Source organism: Aulostomus chinensis, chromosome 5 (assembly GCF_037954235.1).
Source record: "Aulostomus chinensis isolate RoL2024-O1b breed Wild chromosome 5, RoL_Achi_v1.0, whole genome shotgun sequence".
NCBI lineage: Eukaryota > Metazoa > Chordata > Actinopteri > Syngnathiformes > Aulostomidae > Aulostomus > Aulostomus chinensis.
This window is the reverse complement of record NC_141324.1, coordinates 13,313,768-13,338,210: the sequence shown is the minus strand read 5'-3', so window position 1 is coordinate 13,338,210 and position 24,443 is coordinate 13,313,768. Positions and strand designations below refer to the sequence as shown.

At 42.4% G+C, this 24,443-nt stretch overlaps 3 protein-coding genes, 1 long non-coding RNA gene and 1 pseudogene across 9 annotated transcripts; 4 read left to right on the top strand and 1 right to left on the bottom strand.

Moving 5' to 3' along the window:
* The first annotated feature begins 4 nt into the window (after positions 1–4).
* Positions 5–4,440, top strand: LOC147261295 (putative flap endonuclease 1 homolog). Of its 2 annotated transcripts, none has more exons than XM_086203263.1 (11): positions 5–208; positions 1,193–1,259; positions 1,587–1,689; positions 1,844–1,898; positions 1,979–2,040; positions 2,144–2,280; positions 3,287–3,347; positions 3,465–3,596; positions 3,704–3,849; positions 3,933–4,077; positions 4,295–4,440. In XM_086203263.1, exons 1-11 carry the CDS (start codon positions 127–129, stop codon positions 4,346–4,348), a joined length of 1,044 nt encoding a protein of 347 aa, XP_086059389.1. In that variant the 5' UTR covers positions 5–126; the 3' UTR covers positions 4,349–4,440. The 2 variants fall into 2 exon arrangements, with proteins under 2 accessions (XP_086059389.1, XP_086059390.1); XM_086203264.1 differs by lacking the exon at positions 5–208 and adding an exon at positions 301–692.
* Positions 1,182–5,955, bottom strand: LOC147261294 (uncharacterized). The gene is made up of 3 exons (XR_015115735.1): positions 5,856–5,955; positions 4,170–4,646; positions 1,182–2,260 (listed from the first exon to the last, which is right to left on the bottom strand). It is a non-coding gene; the product is annotated as an uncharacterized LOC147261294 (long non-coding RNA).
* Positions 5,394–16,185, top strand: agfg1b (ArfGAP with FG repeats 1b). Of its 3 annotated transcripts, XM_086203260.1 has the most exons (12): positions 5,394–5,560; positions 8,477–8,570; positions 8,889–9,004; positions 11,144–11,282; positions 11,368–11,524; positions 11,661–11,768; positions 12,901–13,045; positions 13,482–13,561; positions 13,675–13,767; positions 14,052–14,210; positions 14,660–14,754; positions 14,875–16,185. In XM_086203260.1, the coding sequence occupies exons 1-12, from the start codon at positions 5,394–5,396 to the stop codon at positions 14,932–14,934; spliced, it is 1,413 nt and encodes a 470-aa protein (XP_086059386.1). In that variant the 3' UTR covers positions 14,935–16,185. The 3 variants fall into 3 exon arrangements, with proteins under 3 accessions (XP_086059386.1, XP_086059387.1, XP_086059388.1); XM_086203261.1 differs by lacking the exon at positions 11,661–11,768; XM_086203262.1 differs by lacking the exon at positions 14,052–14,210.
* A 369-nt stretch (positions 16,186–16,554) lies between these two features.
* On the top strand, positions 16,555–20,168 carry fbxo36b (F-box protein 36b). 2 transcript variants are annotated; one of them, XM_086203259.1, is made up of 4 exons: positions 16,555–16,699; positions 17,189–17,297; positions 18,676–18,848; positions 19,448–20,168. In XM_086203259.1, the coding sequence occupies exons 1-4, from the start codon at positions 16,604–16,606 to the stop codon at positions 19,577–19,579; spliced, it is 510 nt and encodes a 169-aa protein (XP_086059385.1). In that variant the 5' UTR covers positions 16,555–16,603; the 3' UTR covers positions 19,580–20,168. The 2 variants fall into 2 exon arrangements, with proteins under 2 accessions (XP_086059385.1, XP_086059384.1); XM_086203258.1 differs by having other exon boundaries at positions 19,361–20,168.
* A 94-nt stretch (positions 20,169–20,262) lies between these two features.
* Positions 20,263–23,792, top strand: LOC147261291 (F-box only protein 36-like; annotated as a pseudogene). The gene is made up of 5 exons (XR_015116150.1): positions 20,263–20,331; positions 20,510–20,626; positions 21,025–21,133; positions 21,349–21,521; positions 21,941–23,792. The product of XR_015116150.1 is annotated as an F-box only protein 36-like (transcript).
* Positions 23,793–24,443: the final 651 nt, after the last annotated feature.

The window sequence follows — 24,443 nt, the reverse complement described above, 5'->3', positions numbered from 1 at the left end:
ACAACCACACGGACTTCCCGGATGTCATTGTCGTTTCTCTTCGTCTTGCCAAGGTTCCCTAGCAAACTGTATTTGTTATGAGCAGCAAAATCCGTCATCAGCTGTGGCGCTGGGAGGAGCGCTACAATGGGGATCACTAAACTGGCAGAAATGATCCGATCAGAGGCCCGCGATGCTATCTCTCACAAGGACATTTGTGACTACACAGGTAGTTGATCTCACTTTATTTACGCCCGTAAGTCTTAAAAGTTAGTTTGCATCAAAGAATGTGACGCGACACCGGTGACGCGACACCTGCCCGGACAGTTCCAGCGGTGCAGACCGGTCCGTCCCAGCCCGACTATCACCGCCGCGTCGCTCATCAACAATCCGCTGTGTCTCTGTCTGCGTCCGTGTAAACCGGCATTAGAGTGTTTAAAATTGGTTCAAGTAGTCTCATGGGGAACCTTTCGCCCAAACTGGCTAATAAAATCACGAGTATTGTTAGCGACAGGCTAACGTTAGCATACGGCCAGCTAGCTCGTGTTTACTGTGTTTGGGCTGCTGCTGTGGCGACATCGTCAACATCCGTCCACACCAGTCGAGCCTTCCTCAGTACGAAGAGCGTTCCTGCGGAAGGAATGTTTTTTGAAATGCTTAGTCTGTCTCTCAACAAACCTCAGCAAAAACAAGGAAAAGTCAATTGAATTTTAGTAAGTATGCTTAATCCCAGTATTTCTGAAGGATACTTTATGTAGTAAGTAATCTAATATCAGTGCACCTGTATGCGTGTGAATGTACGATTTCAACACTGCTTTGGACCAGATTTTCCCCACTTTTTGTTTTTATCAAAGAACTTAAAATAACACTGTGAAGGTGAGAGTTGTAAACTTTTGTTACAGAGGTTATTTCACATCTTAATATTATTTTTTTTTACTTAAAGTACACTGTGAATGATACTGTAAATACTAATTATATACATTTATAGAGCACTTTATTTTTTATTAAAGTATGCATTGAGCAATACCACACATACATTTACTTAAAGTATTTCTATGTTGGTTAGTAAGTGATAAATTACTTGTTACTCGTTAGTAACCTATCAGTTACTAACCAACATAAAAATGATATAAAAGAACAACAAAAAATAAATAGGATGACATTGAAAACTTCAATTTTTCTTCTCACACTGCTGACGTCGTTCACTCCACAGGGAAAGTCATTGCACTGGACACCTCCATCGTCATGAACCAGTTCCGTGCAGCGACGCCTTCACTGAGGTGGGTTCATGGCTGACCGACCAGGAGGAACCTGTACGATAGCGCCCTGATGAAGGCGTACGCCGCCTTCGTGATTATGATAACAGTCATACCATGAAGCTCTGCTAATCTTTAGATTGGTAGGGTTAGGGTGCTCCACTTGTTTGCTCTACCCTGAATGATTCAAAGGAATAAAACTGCATTGAGATGCTGTAGAAATTGCCTTGGGTTAGTCTTGTTATTGAGTTGAGACTTTTCTGACTCCTACCAACAGCATTAAAAAAATCACAGTGTTTAGGTGTTCATTTTTCTCGCTGTGTGTGTGTTGGCTCTGTTTGTTCTCTGTAGCCCCTTGACAGGTCTCTTCTTTCGCACGCTCACCTTCCTGGAACATGACATAAGGCCTGTCTTTGTAGTCGATGGAAAGCCTCCCAGTGAGAAGACAGCTGTTGTAAGTAACATCTCTTTAGTTTGTGTCTTCCCCTCCTGCACAGTTGCAGTTGCATCTCAATCTCAGGATAGAAGCGCACGTGCTGATTGAATTTACTGGACGGACCAGAACAATGAGGGATGTGTCCTGATTAAAGCTCCTGTTTCCCCTGCAGCTTCATAAACGAGCCAAGGCAGCAGGGTGGGCGCCCCCAAAATGTTCAGGCGAAGGTAGAACTGCAAATGTAGACGATAGCCAATCCCAGGTTTTACACAGTATACAAATGGTTTGATGTTTTTGCTACTGGCAGCATCATCCCAAACTAAAGACTGCATCCAGCTCCTGAAGCTTCTGGGTGTGCCCGTCATCCAGGTATAGACACACACACACACACACACATAAAATATATCTTCTTTCCATGCTATATTTTCTCCATATTTCTTTGTCGTGTTTGTTTCATTGGCTGTTGCTCCAGGCCCCAGGAGATGCTGAGGCACTGTGTGCTTGGCTGGTGAGACAGGGGTCTGTTGACGCTGTAGCATCAGAGGACATGGACACGCTGGCCTTTGGAGCCAGTACTCTGATTCGCCAACTGAATGCCAAGAGAGATGGGTAAGAAGAGTGCGGTTAGCATGTTGCCTAATGTATTTATGTGTGTGTTTTTTGTGTGTGTTGTTAAATTTTCTTCATCATCTGATAAGATTTTGGTTGCCAAAGGTCAACATCGCTGTGACTGCGTGTCACACACTCCTGGCCCTGCTTGCAAATTAACATGCTAGTTATGACAAATTTTCACACCTATGTGTTAGAAGAAAGTCCATGTATCAAAGCTTGGGCTAAGGTGCCCCCCCTTATCCCTCCTCACATTACTCAGTTTCATGGTTAACACTTTACAGTAATTAAACATTAATAACAGTCAGACAATACTGAGTTCTATATAAGAATGCTAAATGAGCGTGACTTCAACATAACCATCTATTAATGCTTAATTCTAAAATTAAAAGCTTCCACTTTACAATTGCTTATTGTAAAGTGAGAAACATGTGTCCCGTAACACTGAAGTTAACTAAGCAATACTGTTAACATAGCATTAACTGCAGTGAGAACAGGTATTAATTGAGACTTATTGGTAACATGTTACCAGCCTTGTTTCTGGATGCCTAGCTAGGGTCATCATTATTATTATATCATTGAGCCAGTCAGCTACATAGCAAAGCCAGTCTAATGTTGCTGTTTTATATCATTCAGTCATAAATCAGGACACAAAATACATGAAAATTCAAATTCACCCAAACTAGAGCATCTTTTAACAACATCTTCAACTAAATCACAATGAGGCTCTTCTACACAACGCCTTTGGGCTAACTAATATTTTTTTCACCTCCCCTGAAACTGTCCGGTGCTCCCCTGGCACTTTGAAAATCTCTATTTTATGGCATGAAGTAAGAAAGTGAAGACATTTTGTATGTAAAACTCAAGATCAACCAGGCATTTCTTGTTTTATCCACCATGGAGGGCAGCATCGTTGTCAGCATGTTATGGCAGTAGGACGTGTCTGTTTTGTTGTCTGTAATTCATAGAATGAATTCCCAATGGCTTCTTCTTTTCTTGTCGACAGTGATGTCGTTGAATATTCTTTGCCCAAGCTATTAGAGCGACTCCAAATTACTCATGAGGAGGTGAGAGTGAAACAGTAATTACCTGCTGCTTGGACATTTGTCATCATGTGACACCACTTTCTGAATGTATTCGCTCTAAAAGTGTTGTCTTGTGCTTCTCTGCTGGCTCTCCTCCAGTTTGTTGACCTGTGTGTCTTGCTGGGATGTGACTACTGTGATAAGATTGCGGGTTTTGGACCCAAGAAAGCTCTCATGCTGATCCAGAAGCACCGCACCATAGAGAACGTGGTTTTGAATATCAACAGAAAGGTGCTATGTTGTCAAGTAGTGTTTTTCTTTCTGGATGTATTTACTGATATATTTACCGCAAGAATATGTGAGGTACTAATAAGACGCGGACTCCTGCGGCCCTTCAGACTCATCCGGTGCCGTATGACTGGAAATACAAAGAAGCACGGAAGCTGTTTTTGGATGAACCACAAGCCACAGCTCCTGAACTCACCTGGACTGAGCCAGATGAAGAAGCGCTGGTTCGGTTCTTCTGCTACAGCAGACACGTCAGGTATGTACGAGTACAGCAGCTTTTATTTTACACAGTTCTGTCATAAGACTCTTTCAAACACAGCTAAATCTGTATTTTTTCAGAGAGGAAAGAATCCGCAATCGACTGGCGAGGTTCCGGCAGGTGCGGCAAAGTAATCGAGAGGAGAGGGAAAAGGAGAAGGCAGCCACATGCGGCAAGCAGACTCATATGGAGGACTTTTTCAGAGTTGTTAGAAAGAGGGAGAAGGTGAAGGCTCAGATTTTGTGTACTATTTTGCTGACTTTTTAAACATATTGAAACTCATTTTAAATTAAAACTTGAAATCCCTTCCAAAATACCTTTTAAATATTTTCACCGATCAGTAGTTTACCACTGGACAAGATGTTGTTAAATAGCAAATATTGTAGTTTAAATTAAATTTGTAGTAGTTGGTTCGTCCTAACAGCTTTCTTCTTTCCTCTAGCCTGTGGAAGCTGCAGACTCTTTAAGCAGCAAAAGAAAGAGAGAGTCCAAATGAGGCCGTTGCCATCTGGTGCTCCTTGTCTCCATCATCAGAGATGGATGGAGGTTGTTTGCTCCTGTGTCTTTCTGGAAAGATGTCTCCAAGATGATAAACAACCCTTTTAGATTTTTTTTACAGGATTTTTTTTTGCTGGTGGAAATTTTTAGAATATGGACATTGTGCAAGACATTGACTTTGAGTCCTTATCTGTGCATTTGATTGACACCCTATGCACAATACTGTGATCTTGTCTGAAACAGCCTTGTCCCCCACAATGCAACTCTTCAGTGCATCCAACAGTTTCCTGCAAACCCTGCAAGAGAAGACGAGCAATCAGTGGGCGACTATGAAAGAGAGCAGTGTGACCACTGTCGGGGAGGCCTCCCCCCCAGCCAATAGCAGAGACAAGGGATGTCTCATTGCTAGATATTCAATGAACACCTGTTGTGTAAACAGTGCCAAAGCAGGACGAGACTTGAATCAGTAAACATCGAAGTGGAATAGTGTGTGAAAAATGAGGTTGAAGAAAAAAAGTTTTTTTTTGATGATGAAAAGACCTAAATTGTTTTGAATATTTGTTTTTTAGGTATCAGTTAAAAACACATTTAAGTTTTTTTTTTTAAATGTACCTGTGATAAGTGCGATTGGATTTGAGGTTCATGTCTTTGACTTCCTGTAATATGCGAGGTTTGTTGCAGCCTATATATCTATATCTATATATATATGTATATATATATATATATATCTATAGATATAGATAGATATATAGATATAACTTTTGCCTCGTGTTATTTATTGACGTATTAAGTTTGATGCAGAATGTGCTATATCATTCCAATCCAGTAGATGGCGACTTACTTGTAGAAACGGTCGGGCTCTTATTTTTTCTTACGCAGAAGAAGAGGTTTGTCAGTCGCTCAGTCTCCGAGCTAGACCGCTCAGCAAGGTGTCCGCTTGGCCACCGCCGTCATACGCGGCAAGTCTGCCCTGAAGACACCCACCCTGTCCCGGGTCCTTAACCAAACTTTTCTCCGGCTGTACCGGCAATCTGTTTTCGGCCATGGCGACAAGCGCGAAGCGAAAGCAGGAGGAGACTCATCTGAAGATGCTCCGGGAAATGACTAGCTTACCCGCGAATAGGAAATGCTTCGACTGCGACCAGCGCGGCCCGACCTATGTCAACATGACAGTGGGCTCCTTCGTGTGTACCACCTGCTCTGGCATCTTGTGAGTTTTCTGTTAATTGGATGTATCATTGTATTGGCTACATGGCAACGACAAGGCACTGTTGTCGGTGCGTTGTTTGGACGGTCCGCCGCTGACTTGGCGGTTCCGTTAGCCCGTATGCTAGCTGTAAAGTCAAGACAGGTAACGTCGGCTTTCTTCGGTTCAGCCTGAGGCCGTTGGGTTGGGCTGGTGTCGGGGTGTGCTAACATGTACGGTCGTGTATATCTTACAGGCAGGTTAGATGTGAGCGTGTGGTTTATTGTTGAGAAGTACAGTTTGGTTCAGATAACCTTACCTTACCGTCAATATTTGGTCACACTTGTTAAAATGAGAACGTCGCAGGCGTCCGGGGACCCTTCTCTTGCTGAACCTCACACCGTAAGCACACACTCAGTAGATAAGCTCGAGAAGGGCGGGTTCATGAACGCAACTTCAGAATATATTGCCACTTCATCTTTCTCAGAAATTATTTCGAAATCAGCGGGAATTAAGCAATGAGTTTGAGCTTGTGAAACATCCTCAGCCTGTCTACATATGTCTATCCTCTCACAAGGATCAAAAAGTCTACCAAAACTGTCGGAAGGTTTTCTCTGTTAGCGTTTAGTTTGCAGTTTTTGACTTTAATTGCTAATTTCATTGTGTCTGACTCAAGGATCAGGACATATTACTTGTTTACACTCATGCTCAGAAACTATAATCACTCAAGCATAATTGTCTTCATTAATATAATTTACTTTTTGAGTTATGAGTCTGGTTCTATGGGGCAGAATGTACCATTAGAGACAGTGGCACAGCATTCAGACCTCATGAGAGTTAATGTAGTTAAAGAGCTACTTTGAATGTGCACATAAGTGCTCAAATTGTTTTTCCTGTCATTTGTCCTGATGACTTTGAATTATGTGAATTGAATAAGGCGTTTTGACTCTGAAAAACAAAGTAATCATTTTAAATGTCAAACATGAAAGAATATACCAAACTAAGTAGGTGATTATAAAGCAAGATAAATGGCGGGATAAGAACTGACCATCATAGACACAGCGGTGACAGCCTTGAATGTAGGCAGATATTTTTTTATCAGCAGTTCCCAATCTGGGCAGAACTTTTTCCTCATTCTCTTTTTTTCATAGCTGAACTGCAGGATTACAGTGCACAGCAATTTTCACACCCTGCCACAAATTCTGGTTAGGATGACCACTCCAGCTCATTTCCAGCGTTGTTTTAATCCCTTCCTGATGCACTGCAGCAGGGTGTTCTCCAGGTTTTCTCTGAAGCTGCGTTCACAGACCCTCTGGGGATTTTACAGAGGACCCTCCCTGTAGGGTGCAGCTACCACCACCAGCCTTTTATGCTGGGGGGTTGCGTGTTTTGATCTCATCAGACTATCGTCTCCTACATCCCACCAAATAAAAACTTGCCCAGATGCACTGTGATTTATTTTTAATTCTGAATAAACAGTGTTTTAGCCTTTGCCAGTCTTCCTAGAAACTGTAGAAGGTGATGCGAGAATTAATAATTGTAACCTTTGTGTTGTCACAAGTCCCGATTGTGGCCTCCATGGCTGATGGACACCCCCGCTCCCCAGCTTTTGAGAACTACCTACTAATTGAAAAAATATAGCATTGATTGGCCTCAATATAGTTTTCCCTCCTGTGTTCCTTCCTCTTCATGATGTAGTTTTTTTTATTTGGCAGGTTGAGAATGTGAAAGTACAGGAAGTTTAAGTCTGTCCTATCACACCACACTTACACAGTAGTCTTGTCACTTTAGCTGGTCATGTGACTTCTACAGCTGTCTGGACAACTTTGAGTATGCTTTATATACATTATAGATAAATTAAGAACATTACTTGATGCTTTTTCTTTTCCGTCACTTAGTTAAAGTGATACTTTAACTATATGTATGTATATAATACATGTATGTGTGTATTACATTGTATTTTGGTATTCACAAATAGATGTCTTGAGCTGCTCGTGGTGTTGTTTTTTTATCGCTGTGTTGCTTCTTTGCGTCTCGTCTCATCGCCGCCAGATAAAAACAACAACAAAATTCTCCAGAAAAATCCATTTACACATTCTCAAGGCTATCGTCCGCTATTGTGCGTGAATCCTTCATCGACAAATACTGTGATTTGGCAAAAAAGCAAACTAAACGCTTGGTGTGTGGTGCTTCAACGAACGAGGGCAGACAAGCACAAGTGACTTGATTCAACTGAATGCACGAGCTGGTTGAGCTTAGTGCCACTGTTAATAAGCGTAGTTTCTTTTTACCTCAAACCCAAAGAGTTTGTGGCTAACTGAGCATTGAACTGGATTTTTTTTTTTAAAAAGGGTGATTATGTTGGACAATGTAATTTTGAGTCAGTAAATAGACATGTTTTTACATTTTTGTTGTTATTAATTGGTTTCTGTGGGTGTCTTTTGCTTTTAGCTAAATATATGTTACTGGCTCTTATGACATAATGTGGGAGTGGGGAAAAAAACGTCTTAATGAGCTCAAGACGTCTATTTCTGAGTACTTGGAAGGCAAAATACTTTTCAGGTGAAGTATCACTGTCAAAACGCTTCAGTGGATTATTGTTCACACGTACTTAAATCCTCTGTGAATTAGTTTTTAAAATAAACATGAGAAAGGTCTGTTAATATTGTTTTTGACTCCGAAAACTCATTGGTATTTACCAGAAGCCCTCTGTGATCAAAACCTGCAAGTCGTTTAAAAAGTCCCATTAGCACTCTTAAGCATTTCTTCAATAACTTTTCATTTTGTTTTGAAGGAATTCAGTAGCAGTGAATGTTTACTTCTGGAGTTTTGTGTTTTATTTTGGGGGTTGTCTTCACTCGTTTCATGTCACACAAATGGCATTGGGTTGCGTCCAGCTTCTCTTATTCCTGAGCTCACAAATGCCTCCTCCACTCACAGGCGAGGGCTGAATCCCCCACACAGAGTGAAGTCCATCTCTATGACCACATTCACACAGCAAGAAATTGAGTTCCTACAGAAACACAGCAATGAGGTATCGTGCGCGCGCACACACACACACACACACATGCTCCCACACGCTCCCACAAGTACACGTCATTGGTTGTTTGTAATATTGCGAACCATATTGAATAGTCATTGCCGTCTGTCTTTAATTTCCAAGTGGTATCTTGGCATTTCTGAGTCCTGCTTACTCAACTTTATTGGCATTCCTCTTTCCCTACTTTTTCTCCCGTTTCTCGTCATCCCCTCCCCCTCCCCTATACTTACTCTCACCTCTTTCCCGGCCACCCCCCCAATCCTCTCCTTACCTCCCACTCTCCTCATTCCTCTCATTCCCCCCCCCTCGTAGGTCTGTAAACACATCTGGTTGGGCCTCTACGACGACAGGACATCAGTTGTTCCTGATTTCCGAGAACCACAGAAAGTAAAAGAGTTTCTTCAGGAAAAATACGAAAAGAAAAGATGGTAACATAAATATATTTCTTTTTTTAATCTGTTTTTTTTTTTTTTAGATGAGATTTGGCAGTAGTAAAACCTGTTGGTAAAAGATAGCAATCTTTCGAGTTTAAAAGTCACCTTGCGTAAGTTACATTTATATTCTTGCTTGTTTCAAAGCAAATGAGTAGTCAAATTGTTCTGTATTGTGGTAAAACATTACACCAACTGGTGTAACGTTCTGTCCAGAAGCAAAAGAAAAGAGTGTTGAGAATCTCAGGTGTTGCTTCTGCCAAACACTATTTCATTCTGACGTACCACCTGTTAAGCCATGTGTTCCAGTTTGGTTGCGGGTTCTTCACTGTCTCAGGCCCTGCTCAGACCTGGTAGAACATATGTCCTGAGTGATCCGCTAACAGGTTTAATACCCCGTTCCACTGCACACACGCCTGGTTTTCAGACCCGAGTAAACCTGCCGGTGAAAGCCCATAGATTTTCTTGTGCTTCATGTTGATGTCACTAACTCAGAAGTGATCCATCTTGTCAAAACATCAGAGGTGACCAGTACTTTGAGCTCGTATGCAGTTGTTGGTAGCTGCAGTAACCGCAGGATGAAACACAGAGATGGATTTACACCAGGCCTTTAACCTCAAAACCTACTGAATGATGTTCAAATGTCACTGCTTGAATACACACAGGCCGAACGTGTGTCTAAGATGACATTCAGTCATTACCAGCAGAGGCGACACGCTATTATTGCCTTGTTTATATTGTTGATAGTGGTGCTCCAACCACTCAATTACCACTCCCACTCGGGTTTGATTTTCTGATATGTACTCATCTACTCACATACACACAAACACACACAAAAAATTGGTGTAAGTGGGTGTTTGTGTGATCTTTGGCATGTTTGGGAGGGGGGGTTCATTAAGTACAGGTCTGAGCACATTAAGGCACGTGAAGTATATTTACATGGTGTTAGAAAGAGTCATATTATTGAGTTGGCTTGACTAAAAATGGACTTTAAAATACATGGTAAAAAGTCAGTCCTCTCCAATTTTCCCTTTTAAAGTCAGTGTTGGTGTCAGTGTCATTGAGAATGGAATTACTCCACCATCCGCATGCTTCCATTGGCCACCAATGTGTTCTGCACATATGCCCTAGGTTCCACTGCTGGGTTTAACCCAGAACTGCTTTGTTATTACGGCATCAACAACATTTGTGGACAAAAACCACAAACTTACTACTTACTCACTACATGCATCTGTGCATGTGAACCCACTGGCTGAGGATGCATCGAGATCTGATCACTGTGAGCCACAGTGGGAGGCAGTCGGGTCCACATGTGGATACATTCTTTTAATAGTGTCCATGTGCCACATGGAAGAGCTGCCTCATCAACGGGTCTTTGTTTAAGTGCCAGCGGTGGCATAGTATTGTTATTACAACATCTGAAAATGGTGAAACGCCCGTAGGGACCTACTACAAGCACATCCAAGATATTTGGTAATTCGATTTGTCAAAGACCAGGGAACAGATCCAGCCTGTTGTTTTGGTTTCTCCTCCTCCTTTTAATTTCCAGCCTATTAGTCACAGGAAAAGTATTGTTGCATCCTGCCGCTCAGGCTTGTGGGTTCCTGTTGCAATAAGTGTCATCCATAGGGTTAGTCTAACTCAGTCAGCATCGCCGTTTTATTCTTTCTCTCTTACGAAGGTCACAGATTAGTCAAACAGCCGGTTATTGTCATAAATGGAGTGAATATATCAGTATTTTAAATGAATGGATGCATTGTTCAACACAGTCCACAGCGAAAAATAAAATAGAAATGATATGGATGCTCTGTTTTATTTTCATACAGCTTGAGCAAATATACCTGTGCGTGTTGCTTTTAACGTGTACAAACTTGTCAGTGGCCACAAGTGGTTGTTGGAAACTCATTTTAGTTGTAAGTTTGAACTCACGTATTCAAGGGGTCCAGTTGTGATCGAATGGGTCAGGCTGTTTGATAGTTCCAAGTCTGAACAGGTTCTGGGACCTGAGGAACTTAACTCATCAGCACAACAAACAAGTTCCTATTTAATCAGATTGAAATATTCTTTTATTGTGCCTTTTGGATTCTTTATTATGTCTGTATGTGTGTGTTGGTGCTTTTCCCCCTGAATGCCAAGGTATGTCCCTCCAGACCAAGCAAGGGCAGTAGCAAGCGTGCAGGCCTCTGTGTCTGGTTCCTCCGCCAGCAGCACTGGCAGTACCCCGGAAGTTCAACCTCTCAAGACCCTGCAGCTCAACAAGACCCCGCTGCGCCAAGTAAAAAGACACTGAGTCTTGTTTAACCACTCAGAAGTCCATCAGTGATGTCTGTAAAATGTGTATTTCTCTGGCTTCTGTCCAGTCTCCAGGGCTCGGCCGTTCCCAGGCTCATGGCGCAGCCCAGGAGAAGAAGTTTGACCTACTCTCAGACCTGGGAGGAGACATCTTTGCTGCTCCACCCACTCAGACTGCCACATCTACTAACTTTGCCAATTTTGCACATTTTCAAAGCCAGTCGGGTAAGATATTCCCCTCCCAGAGGCCCATACAGACCTGGATCTTCTCCTGATTGTCGTCATTCCATGCTTTACCCTGCTGTTGTTTTGATTTCCACATTCATCGTCTGTCGCCATGTTTCCTTGTTTACGGCTGCAGCACATCAGGGTAACTCAAACACCAACTTTGCCAACTTTGATGCATTTGGAAACACTGCAATTCCATCCCATCTGAGCACATCATCCCCCTCAAAGTCCTTCTCATCAGGTATCCCCTCCCTCACCACCCCTTCATTCCAGGCTGTCCACACGTACACTCACCCTCACCTCACGATGATTCATTTCTGACCCACCGTGTCCACTGGCCAGGCCTGATGCTCAGAGCAGGGATTGTGTAGATCAGGGGTGTCAAACAAGGGCCGTGTGGCTGCAGGTTTTCATTCCAACCAAGCAAAAGCAACACCTGATCCAACCAATGAGCTGTGTGGACACAGGTTGATTGATTTAAGTAGAATCAGGTGTTGCTTTTCCTCGGTTGGAATGAAAACCTGCAGCCACACGGCCCTTTACTGGATCAGTTTGACACCTGTGGTGTAGATCATAACTACTTTACAGAGGGTTAACTCTAGTCACGTGACCTGGATTGTTTAGTCATGTGACCTGGGTTGTATGCTAGAGATGGGTGGGAAAGGGACAAAACCAAGTGTTTTTAGTGAGAAGTTGGACGTTTACAGGCTTGTTTCTGGTGACACAGTAGTCCCCAAAAATTGTGATATTTAAATGAAAAATAGAAATAAATACACATAAATAAACCAGAAATTTGTAATAAAACATCTTTTTATACAGACGGTGCAGATTGGTTCTCATATGGGGTGGGCTGGGTGCGGGTCTTAAAAATCCCCAACCTTTACATCACTGTGGTATGGGAATTTTGTTTAGGACTTAAAACTCAAGGGTACAGACTTCAGACTTGACCAAATATAATGAAGGCCAGTTGGTAGTGCTGTGTGGGGAGGAAACCTCAAGTGATGCACTGGCAACTGATTCTTGAGCTCGTGATTTTTAGCCTCCTTGCCAGTGTGCCTACCACCCACACGGACGGTCACGGGTATGAGTCCAGTAGCAGACGGTGTTTACACAACACAGGTTACATAAACTATGCTACACTATCGCTAAGCAAACGATTAAAAGTTGATGGAAGCACATAGATAAAGACAGCGGACACTGAAGACGTGTCGACACATTCTTGCTTCGTCTGAGTGAACATAAGTCCTAAAGCTCCCAGTGGTGACGAGTGAAAGCTTCTCCCTGAATCCCTCGACTATTCCCTAATCTTTTTGCTATCGAGAGCATATATTTGCACTTGATCTTTGTGTATATAAGAACATTTGTCTTGATAGGAGGAGGGGTGCCAATTCCATCTATGTCCAGCGCTGTCCCTGCCCAGTCTCAAACGGGGAGCTGCACAGAGGATCGCTACGCTGCTCTGGCTGAGTTGGACAATGAACTCAGCTCCTCTGCTACCACTGGCAGCAGTGTGCAAGGGTGAGATACTGGCACACACACTAATTTTAATCATGACACAGTGTTCACCAATAAATCCAGAACAACAACAGTTGATGTCAGTGCAGTCCCCTGTTAGATTTCCTTCCAATCCCTCAAATAATGTGAGAAATACTAAATGAATACTGTGCGATTTTTAAATTGTTGTACTACCTGTTGTAGTGAGATTTATCATCATACTTGAACTTTATTGTTGTGGGTAAAAGAAAAAAAAATCATATATATTTATAATATTCATATATGTATTCATCTCTGAAGTACAAACTAATTCAGTTAGCATTTTCCAACTTCATGTCCAGATCAATTCCCTCTACGGCAAAGTTTTACCATTACCTCGTTATTAATGAATGAATTAAAAACAGAATGCTTGTCACAGAACTGCACGTGTTTAATTGATATTCATCATGGATATTGACAGGAATGTATTTGGACCAGTGCTCGGGTCATCGCCAGCCCAGAATCCACCTGTTCTACCCAGCATGCAGCCAGGCTTTGGAGGTGGTTGTCAATATTACTGCCACGTTGATTCATTTAGAATGTAAATACATTTTCGCAGTAGAACTTGTGAAGCCCCAAATCTCATTTTTTAAAAAACCTACTCCATTATACAGCTGTCCCCTCCACAAATCCCTTCGTTGCTGCAGCTGTTGCTCCAGAAATGGCCACCAACCCATTCCAGACCAATGGGAGAGCTCCAGCTACAGGTGTGTGTGTATGTGTGTGTGTGTGTGTGTGTGTGTGTGTGTGTGTGTGTGTGTGTGTGTGTGTGTGTGTGCGCAGTGTAGTCAACTTTGACAGTTTTTATGACAATGTACCCTATAGTAGTTAAGTACTTACTTAGTGATGTAAGCTCAGTTATTTTCCAGTGTATTTAGAACATAGTCCTTGTGTGTGTGTGTGTATGTGTGTGTGTGTGTGTGTGTGTGTGTGCGCGCGCGCGCGCGCACGTGCGCATTCACTGTACACGCATGCTGTGTGTGTTTTGTAGCCTCATTTGGTACTGGCTCTATGAGCATGCCCGCTGGCTTTGGGAATGCGTCTTCCTACTGCCTCCCGACCAGTTTCAGCGGAAACTTCCAGCAGCAATTCCCTGGCCAGGCTCCCATCCCTTACTCTCAACCCGGGGCTTACCATCCTCAGTCTAATGGTTAGTGGCCTCCATCCCTCTGTCCTCGTGGTCTAGCTGTGCAGCACTTGTCAGCGACTCATCTCAAATGCAAGATTTTTGGCATGAATTGTTATAAATTGCCTTGGGAAATGCCTGCTTCCTGGAAACCAAGAGTAGTTTGTCAGTGACAGCTACTGCACAGTGATAAATGGTTGCATTTAGGGTGTAAATGACACAGGACCAAAAACACACTCAACACATTTGTCATCCCTCTCAAAGTTCTATTCACCCCTGAATGCAACTTGACATGCTGGGGCTTGTTTTTTGTTCCTCCTCTTTATCAGTGTTAGTACCTTCATCATTTAGCTCTGTGTTAATGACTGTTGGTGTTTGACTTGTTAAGGCCTACTCTAAAACAGTTGTTATTATGCATTCTGGAGAGAGCAGACTTGACCTGTTGTACATCCCTGTCCCTCTGTTGTCTCAAGGCCCTGCATTCCCAGTCTATGGTCAGAACAAGCCCTCCATGACGCCCTTTGGCCAGCCCATGGCTGGTCCAGGCATGTCCAATAACCCATTCATGGTGAGCATGCACCCAACTTTTAAAAATGTGCCTCCATGGCAGAACTTGAATTGCCTCCATGTAGAAATTTTCAGTGCTTTTGTCCTAAATTTTAACTGTGACACTCCTGTCTTGTTTCAGGCGGGCGCCCCAGCTGGCTCTTTCCCCTCCGGGGGCTCCTCAACCAACCCTTTCCTGTAGCACAGTTCCCAGTCCTCACCACCAGAGGGCAGCATGCAGCACATATTCAACGTTCGTCACGCTACTAGTGGCAGTACATTTCTAAAGAAAAACTACAAGACTGAATTTTTTTTTTTTTCCATAAAAACGTTTACAACACTATGAAGGAGGACTATGTTGAAGACTAAGGGACTGTTATTGGGGAAATGTACTGTTATATACAATACGTTATATGCTTTTTATTTTTTGTTTATGACTGTAAGCTCTGTGCATATCATTATTTGTAATCACAAGTACGTAAATGTTATGTATAACAAGGACCGAGTTAACAAAGGTGAGTATATACACACACACCTTGTGGAAAAACCACTACAAACTATCGTTAAATAAGGGTTTACAGTTTAACATCATTAACAGGGTTCTATCCAAAACCATGTTCTGCTGTTTTAAGCCACATGGAGATGCAGGTATTTCTGTTTCAAAAGGGATTTTCCTTGCTTATTTTAACATGATTGCTACTATACTGGCACTAAGACCCAAATTGTCTGATAACTCTCAGATCCAGCGTCACCAGTTGCCTGTTACCAGAAGCAACTAAGCTGTTTTTTAAATTAGTCTAACTTCTTTCGTTGTATTGGACACAGAAAAATGGACTGTCATTTTGCCAATATCTCAACAAAAAAAAAGAAGGATGTGCAAAAGGAATATGGGCTTAGCACAAATGGTGGAAAGTCACAAGGAGTGGAGGCATGGAGATGAATATTTTATTTTATAACCCCACCTCGTCTGTTAACTTGGTGGAATTGTTAAAAAAAAACAAAAAAAACTCTTAACCTCTCATTCTCAGTGAGGATAATAGAGGAGCAAACCTCAAATATTCACTATGTTTTGTACACGTTAAAGATGTAAGCTTCAGGGTTGTGGGTCTGACCTTTAGGGGGCCTCAAAAGAACAGAACTCCTGACAGGGAATTGCAGGTTTATCAGACCCTGTCGAGATGAAAACATGATACATAAGAGCAGTTTGAAATGTCCGTTCTATTATATTCACTGATCCCGGCCTTTGTTGCCTTCTTAATGAAAAGCTGAAGGAGGGAAGAAGTGGGCCTCCAGTTTGCTGTAAAACTTGGGTTCATGTCATTACTGGATCAGACTCTAGAGGAAAACTAGGGTCTCACTTGTGCCACCAGTGACTAACAATGATTTTGATGTGTTTCTTGTCTTTACAAGAATAGGTAAGTAAATGTGTACATATATACATATATGTAAAAATAAATTAAAAGATTTTTAACTACTGTTTGAGTTTGTGTTACTAGTCTTGTTCTTAATGACGAAATACACTCAGTAGTATGTTCATCCCTTTTAAAACCAATACAAGTGATAAATCCTATTCAGAGGGATAATATGGTCAATGTTTGTCAGCGCCACAAAATAAGCTTTAGTCATTTACCGTTTATCACAGTACAGGCGTGGTACTGCAGTACTTTTGTGTAGCTGATAAACTGGCGATAAGCTAAAGTTTGTATTATTGTAGATGTACTTTGAGCTTATCAAATTGAATTTTGGCGTGTCATTTTCCAAATGCCAAGGTCTTCACCTTCAGTTGCTACGGAAGCACCTCGTCTCGTGCGTATACGTTCCTACGGGAATCCTGCGTCGGAAGCGCCGTTGTCATAGCAACCCAAACTAACATGGCGTCTCTTTTGACAGACCCGCTGTTCGAAATCTCTGGCGAGGGTCCTCCACCCAACATGAACTACTATCATTTTATTGTCAACAAATCCGAAGTAAGAACTTCTCTGTGAATGCGACTAATTTTCTGTTCCTGTTTTACAGCAACGTCTGCAACGCTGACTGCTTTTCTGCGCGCTTTACGGTTGTAAGTTCAACCCCCCCCCCCCCCTAGAATAAAACCGCAAATTAAAGTTAAAGTAGCAAATATGTATTACAAGACGTAATAAGCACCGTCAGGACAGAAAAGAGCTGTTCTTTTTCTATATTATATGCAGTATATTGTACTGTAGTATAAGGAAAGACCCTGTTGCCATGAGGGTTTGAACCGGGACACACACGTCACTTAGACACGACCGTTTTTGAAATGATTTGTTCACCAGAGTACTATTTTATCTGACTCTTTATAGTTTTACATAAGTAAACCCCATGCTTCTGCTCTCCTACCACTGTGTGTGTGTGTGTGTGTGTGTGTGTGTGTGTGTTCATAACTGGTTACCCTAATCACGTATAACCCCACTAACATCTGTAAGGGTCATTTCCAGGTCATATGGAGATGGTGGAAGATCTCTCCCAGAAAGGTAGACCTGCACTCCAGGCCCGGGGAGGACAGGGAGTCTCACCAGGACTTCCTGGATGACTTCAGGCTGCAGAGTAAGAACTTCACATTTAGGACAGTCATGAGTTTCTAACATGAATCATATACACACTGTATATCATCATCCACTAATTTATATAGCACCCTTAAAAACACAGTTGTTCATGATAAATTGGAGGAAAAAAAACTTGAAGGGAGTAAAATACTCTGCTAAAACGGAAAAATAAAGTATAAAAAAAGCAATTTAAAATGGGTAATTAAAAGGCTTAGCAAAATAACAAATTCATTTTGATTAATTGTTTAGAGGGAAAAAAAAATATGGCCTTAAAAAAATTAAATGGCATCCTCGTCCCATGTGGGGATTTAACTGAGCTGCAAGTAACCAGTAGAGGGCAGCAACATGCCCTGCCTGTCTTATCTAGTGAAATTAAAAGTGGACCCCAGCCATTATAGAACAGAGTGGTTTTATATGAACAAAGTTGTTGGCTCTGTTTGTATGCCCTTTTTATAGGTCATATTTGGCTTTTATTTTTGATCATTATAGCCATTGGTGAGTGGCACGGTGGTACAGTGGTCAGCACTGTGGCCTCACAGCAAGAAGGTTCCGGGTTGGAGTCCCGGCTCCATCACAGGATCTTTCTGTGTGGAGTCTGCATGTTCTCCCTGTTCCTGTGTGGGTTCTCTCTGGTACTCCAGCTTCCTCCCACAGTCCAAAGACATCAAGAGGGGACGAGGCTGTAGGAGACATACAGGTTAAAGAGGAGGGGCATGGTGTGCTTGAGTGTGTGTGTTGCAGAGGGCTTGGTTCAGGGGGGAGTAGGCGTGTGTGTAAAGCTGGGCACTCACCCGTGACACAGATGAGAGAGAGAGAGTCAGGGTTGGGTAGTAGCCGTAGTTTTTGTTGATCGCGTCCCACTCATTCATTCATCACCCTTTTTTCCTGCTTAATTCACTGGTTTCATTTTTCCATTTATCCATCCTGTGATAGCTCTGTGCTGGTTGTTTTGCAATAAATGCACCAAAAGCATCTTTGGAGCTCAGCGTTTCTGTCATCATGGCCTCCTGGAGCGCGTCATACATCTATGAATCTGAGGACCCAACCTCATACTCTCAGCGGCTAAAAGGGCTGTGCTGGAAGCCGCAATATTTACTCTCTATAAAACATGCAATTTAATCTGATTAACTCTTTGAATCCATAGACAGTCCCAGTAATGAATGAAAAATAGCTCTGCTAAAATCAGGAAAAGCCTGTCTGTATTAACCTCTATTATCATTTCATTTCACCGGAGTTACAATTGGGTGTTTTATGTACAGTGTAACCTGTATGTGTGTGTGTGTGTGTGTGTGTGTGTGTGTGTGTGTGTGTGTGTGTGTGTGTGTGTGTGTGTGTGTGTGCTGCATATGCATGACACTAAGTGACGGGCTTCTTCACAGGTGAGGTAAAAATTGTGTTTGGTCATGGAATCTTGACGTACGTCAAGGCGTTGTGCCACGGCCAGTATGATTATCTGGATCGCATGCCTGACCCAATACTACTGCAAATTATAAATAATCTGGAGCTGGAGGATGTTGGTCAACTCATACGAACATCACGAAGGTTCAGGGAGGTGAGTTGTACACGCAAATACACACACAAAAAGAACTTGAAGTAATTATGTGGAGCCCAAGGTTTCCAAAAGTGTGGACTGAAGCCCCCTGGTGGGATGGGAGGATACTGCAGGTGGACCATCAGAGGCCATTTACTCCAAGGAGAAATGCTTTTAATTTAATATTCTGTTAAGCTTGACATGACCTTCTTTGTTATGTAGTATATTGTTCAATTGTATTTCAATTGGTTCATTATCAGGTGCTAGTTGGAATTCAGCAAAACAACTCAATATCTACAATAGATTTCCTACATTTGTTGCTTCAAAGATTTATACGCTCTATAACAGGGAATTCTTCTGTTTATGAGTAGAAAAAATAGGAAATCTGTACAGTTTTGATGCAGCACAGAAGAATTTACATTTCAATTGGAGCCACAGTGTTTGCATTTACATATTTTGTATTCGGTTTGTCTCCCATGTGGTGTTTCCACAAAAATTCAAATCAAGGAATACTTTTCACGTCTGCTCCTCAGCTATGTGGGTCCGAGGAGTTCTGGGAGCAGGCGGTACGGCGGCGCTTCAACACCGTCTCAGCTGAGGTGGCCTCTCTGGCTCTGCAGGTGGGCTGGCGCAGAATCTTCTTTACCAACAAGCTCCAACTGCAGAGGATGATCAGCCACCAGAAACTGAAGCCTGAGGAGCAACATGGAAGACGTGTCTTTGCCCACAAGGAAGAAGAATTTCCTGGATAAAGTTGAGAGGCGGATCCTTTGTGGTTCATTCCAAGTGTGTCTGAACATTCGTTGGACGGTCTAAAACCTGCTGGTCTCATGATGGAGCTGATTGGAGGAGACAGCAGAGAAGACAAGTTTTGTTCATATTGTGATAGACGTCCTATTTCAGGCTCACTGTTTGTTTAATGTGCCATTCATATGCCTTCTCCCTTAAATGAATTAGCTTCTATTCATTTAATGAATGTTTCATTTGTCAAATCCAAATGCTTTAGTTGATGTTTGCTGTAGCTGTTTGATTGTCCTGAGTATTTTGAGTCATTTTTGCATAGGTTAAGACTAAAAAAAAACTTCAACATGATGTAGTTTACTGTATGAATTCGCTGAAGTACACCAGTTTCAGTATTTTAAAGTGGGAATTGAATCTACATTTACTGTATGTATTTATGTTCTGTTGCTCCTCAACTGAGTGTTACTTATCTTAAAGGGGATGCAAGCAGTTCTGACATTTGATTTGTTTCCACAGTAACTGACATATTTATATTGTAATAAGCAAGTGACTATAAGTTGCTGTCGTGTCAGAATAAAGAAGGCCACTGTTGTGCCAGGAGAGGGAGTTCCTCATTTTCCCCAAAAGTCTTTGCCCAGCCAAATTAAGGCAGTAAGGCATCCCATGGTATTTCCTGTTGCCACTGTTTGGAATGATGCCTAATCTTCCCCAAAGTTTGATGTTTTGGTCCCTCAGCCCATTCTACAGGTCTACATTGAGATTGGTAAAAATCAGGTTGATGGTTTTTGTGAAGTCTCTGAAAAGAGAGCAAAGAATCCCCGTGTCAGTGATGATGACTGCCGTTCAAATATCGTCTGAGTCTGAATGACTGAGACGACAGGGAACGAGGCTGACATCGTTATTTATTTGTAGAAGCCCTCAGCCTCATTTATACTTTGTAGAATTTTCACGCAAAAATCAAAGTGACGTCCCAATTGACTGACCCATTATTCGAGGCCTCCAGCCAGGGGCCTCCACCTAGCAGGAACTTTTATTATTTAGCTGTCACCAAGTCAGAGGTGAGAATTTCACTTATCTGGTTTCTATGTAGCAAAGCTGTATGTGTGTGGCGTTAGCAGGCTGCCAGTAACGGCAACTGTCCTCCGAAGTTGTCCACCCAAACTCCCCTCCAAGAGCGTTTCAGTGACAGAATTCTGGACAGCTTTGATGCTATCGGTAATCACCACATAACAGACAAACAGCATCAAAGCTATCCAGAAGTGGCTCAACTGAAACAGTCCATCCTTCCTCAGACCTCATACTCAGCAACCCACTTCTTCAGGGTACCAGCGATGCACACGCTAAGATTTGTGTTGTTTCCTGCATTTATAGTCACATGTTAGATGTAATTGTGCGTGTGCGTGTGTATAGTTTGCTGATAATGAAATATAACCCAACTAATACTTGTCATTTTTAGGTCATATGGAGATGGTGGAAGATCTCTGCCAGAAAAGTAGACATCCAGGCGAGGCCCGGGGAGGACAAGAGCTCTTATCAGGACTTTCTGGATGACACTAGGCTACATAGTGAGAACATTAAAACCTTCATGCTTAAGACTATATCTGGAACAGTCATGTGGTTCTAACCTGCACTTTACAAGAATTAGTTTTACAATGTAATGTTAAAGACAGATGGTGTTCCATTGGACTCACCTCGCATATTTTATATACAGTACAGCCTCTATGTGTGTATGTGTGTGCCGCATGACGTGGATGGTACTCAGTAATGGGCTTCTTTGCAGGTGAGGTCAAATCTGTGTTTGGTCCTGGAATCCTGACGTACGTCAAGGCTTTGTGCCGCGGCCAGTATGACTATCTGGATCGCATGCCTGACCCAATACTAATGCAGATAATAAATTATCTGAGGCTGGAGGATTTGGGTCAACTTGTACAAACGTCACGCAAGTTCAGGATGGTGAGTTGTACACATAGACACACACCCACAAAAGATGAACTGGGATAAGGCTGAGACGACAGACAGGATTCTGGATAACGATACTGCCTGTGTGTGCCGATGACAGAACGACTGATATCAAAGTCAGAGTTTGTCACAGAGGCTTTGCAACATAACATACTTGGCCCCTCAAACCACAAGCACTGGAATGGATAACGGGCCGTGCATCTATTATTATTGTAGATAGTAAGTTGGAGATCAAAGCCAGAGATTCACAACCTCTGGTACCAAAGTCTGTCATGAATCAGCAAGGTTTTATGACATTACACAACCTACAACCCTTCAAAAACTGGGAACTGCCCTTTTATGTAAATGTGAAAAATACCTGAAAATCCTGAGATTCATACATGTTCTGTATATTTTTATCTTCTGCTCCTCAGCTATGCGGCTCAAGGGAGTTCTGGGAGCAGGCGATCCAGCGGCATCGCAACACGGTTGAGGCACTTCAGCAGCAGGCTGCAGCTGCTGAGGCTGATCAACCACCAAAGACTGATATCTGAGGAACAACAGGAACTAGAAAGCTACAACCGGCAATAAGCAGGCACTTGCACCTGTCAGTCTTCCCTCAATCCAAACATTTACAAAGATTACCTTTACTAAGTAGGCTAATGCGTCCACTACGTGGTGCAGACACGTCCTGCATGCAGCAGGGGGTGCTAGAGAAGATGCACTCACTGTACATTATGTTGCTGTGTATCACATGAAGACAGCACAGTGCAATTTTGATTTCAGTCAGGTATTTGTTACATCAGGCTTACTTCCTGTAACAACCAGGTGGTGTTCTGACTAAGGCTCAGTATTGACTTGTAGGGGGAGGGGGAGGACTTCCTATCAAAAAGAAAAAGAGCCACCCATGTTGGGAGGAGTTACAACAGCTTATCATGGCGAATAATCCAAATTCATAAGGCTGCCATGAGCACATAGTACACATGTAACATGGAATTAGTTGACAAAATGGTAAACAAACTAGGAAATAATCTGATTAATCACCTATGATGGGTTCACTGATGTGTGTTTAAGGGAGAAAAGATGAGTCACACACAGTTATACTAACAGAACAGACAATCGTAAATATGGCATCCTTGACTGACAGACAGGGCAATCTGGGTAGGGGTGGTGGTGTACTGTGTGTGTGTGTGTGTGTGTGTGTGTGTGTCTGTCTGTCTCTGTTCTGATCCATTTAATAAATGGTTTGTTCTAACAAGAAATTAAACACAACAATGTGAAAGTCTTTCAGTTAATGAGAAGGTAAAAAGCATTTTGTTTGAAGAAAAAAACAAAGCAACTCCAACAACTTCTAATTATACACAACCAACAGGCCTGAAGGGAACTATGGCCTGTGAGCTCTGATGGGATTAAGTGTTGAGAAATTAATACAGTGAGCCCTCTAGGGGGCGCAAGCTGCTAATGTTAATGGTCCATTACCAACCATTTACACATCAATCTGCCTCCCTGATGGCTTTGGTGTGGTCTAAGTTGGTGTCTGTGACTATGTGAAGTGGGGGGAATTGTTTCCTGCTATTTTCAGTTCTGTCAGGTTGAAATTTTAAAAAGTCTCGAGTACCAAAGTACTGGATCCTGAGATTTGAGTCATAAATCCCCCAGAGGCAGCTGAGTAGTTCTCATATATCTGGTGAAAGACAGAATTCACTTTGAAAGAGATCAAGCAGGGATTAGCCAGCAGTTAGTCTCAGCCTGGATTCTCTTCATTTTACCTCCATGTTTACCTGTGCTGTTAGCGTCAAGAGCTTCATGCTACCATTGTAAAATGTCCTCTTTGTTACCTGTCCTTTTCTAAAGCTGCTGAGATATTGTCCTCCCAGAAGAATAAATGATTAAAGAAGAATTTCAGAGAGCCCCTCTTTGCTAGGACCAAAGTCAAATAACGCTGCCTCCCCTCACACCCAACCCTTCACATCTGTGACCTTTTTGTTGACTGACCTTTCAGCCCTGTCAGTAGCTTCCCATTATGCCTGATGCTACTGGTGAGAATGGGCTATCAGCTTTCCTCACCAATTAAGGGGTCAAACAGCAGACACATTCTAACCACAGACCCATAGTAATGTTACTGATTTTCTGCACATGATTTTTTTGTCCTCTAACAAAAGACCCCATGTATTCTCAACACCGTACCAGGACCACTCTCTGTAGAGCTGGAGGCCTTAAGACCACGCACAGACCACATCGTGGACCATGTGCAAGATAAGATGAACTTTCCCAACTTAACCTTTACTCAGGCCATGCTAATCCTCACAAGGTTAAAGGAGCAGCTGCTCTAAGATCAAACATCTAAACCAGAGTGGATTAAAATAGCTCTAGACATCTCTCTAATATGTGGGTCTGCACTTTTAGGTAATCCCTCTACTCACTCATTAACACATGAATCCCATTTATCGTATTATATATTTATTTTTACAGTTGATGGTGCCGTTTTAAGAGGGTGGCATGGGGTGAAGTGGTCGTCTTGCAAATGGTTTGATCCTCACTTCCCCCGGTGACCATGTTGAAGTATCAAGAAACTGAGCCCCTTATTACCCCTGATGGCCACGTGACAGACTGGTGACCCATCCAGGGTGAACCCTGCCTCTCTCCCAGTGTCAGGTGGGTGAGGCTCCAGTCCTCCCTGTGACCCTTAACGTATAAACAGTATAGAAAACGGATGCATGGATGGATGGTGCCATTTAAGAGTTATTATATCTTAAAGGATACTCAAAGACCTTCATCCATCTCATAACTCACTTTTTACATGGACTTTTACGATGAAGATCAATTCAAAATCCAACGTATCCAGGTAATATTTCCTGAGAAAACAAGGAAAATGTGCCTCATGATGTTTTAGTGACAAAAAAAAAAAACCTGGTCCGTCTTGTGATTTTAATGTAT

Coding starts and splice junctions, on each gene's coding strand:
- LOC147261295 (XM_086203263.1), top strand. CDS start 127: ATGGGGATCACTAAACTGGCAGAAATGATCCGATCAGAGGCCCGCGAT. Junction 1,899..1,978: donor CCCAAAATGTTCAGGCGAAG/GTAGAACTGCAA, acceptor TGCTACTGGCAG/CATCATCCCAAACTAAAGAC. Junction 3,850..3,932: donor TGCTACAGCAGACACGTCAG/GTATGTACGAGT, acceptor GTATTTTTTCAG/AGAGGAAAGAATCCGCAATC.
- agfg1b (XM_086203260.1), top strand. CDS start 5,394: ATGGCGACAAGCGCGAAGCGAAAGCAGGAGGAGACTCATCTGAAGATG. Junction 5,561..8,476: donor ACCACCTGCTCTGGCATCTT/GTGAGTTTTCTG, acceptor CTCCACTCACAG/GCGAGGGCTGAATCCCCCAC. Junction 8,571..8,888: donor TACAGAAACACAGCAATGAG/GTATCGTGCGCG, acceptor CCCCCCTCGTAG/GTCTGTAAACACATCTGGTT.
- fbxo36b (XM_086203258.1), top strand. CDS start 16,604: ATGGCGTCTCTTTTGACAGACCCGCTGTTCGAAATCTCTGGCGAGGGT. Junction 17,298..18,675: donor GGATGACTTCAGGCTGCAGA/GTAAGAACTTCA, acceptor GCTTCTTCACAG/GTGAGGTAAAAATTGTGTTT. Junction 18,849..19,360: donor CATCACGAAGGTTCAGGGAG/GTGAGTTGTACA, acceptor TCTGCTCCTCAG/CTATGTGGGTCCGAGGAGTT.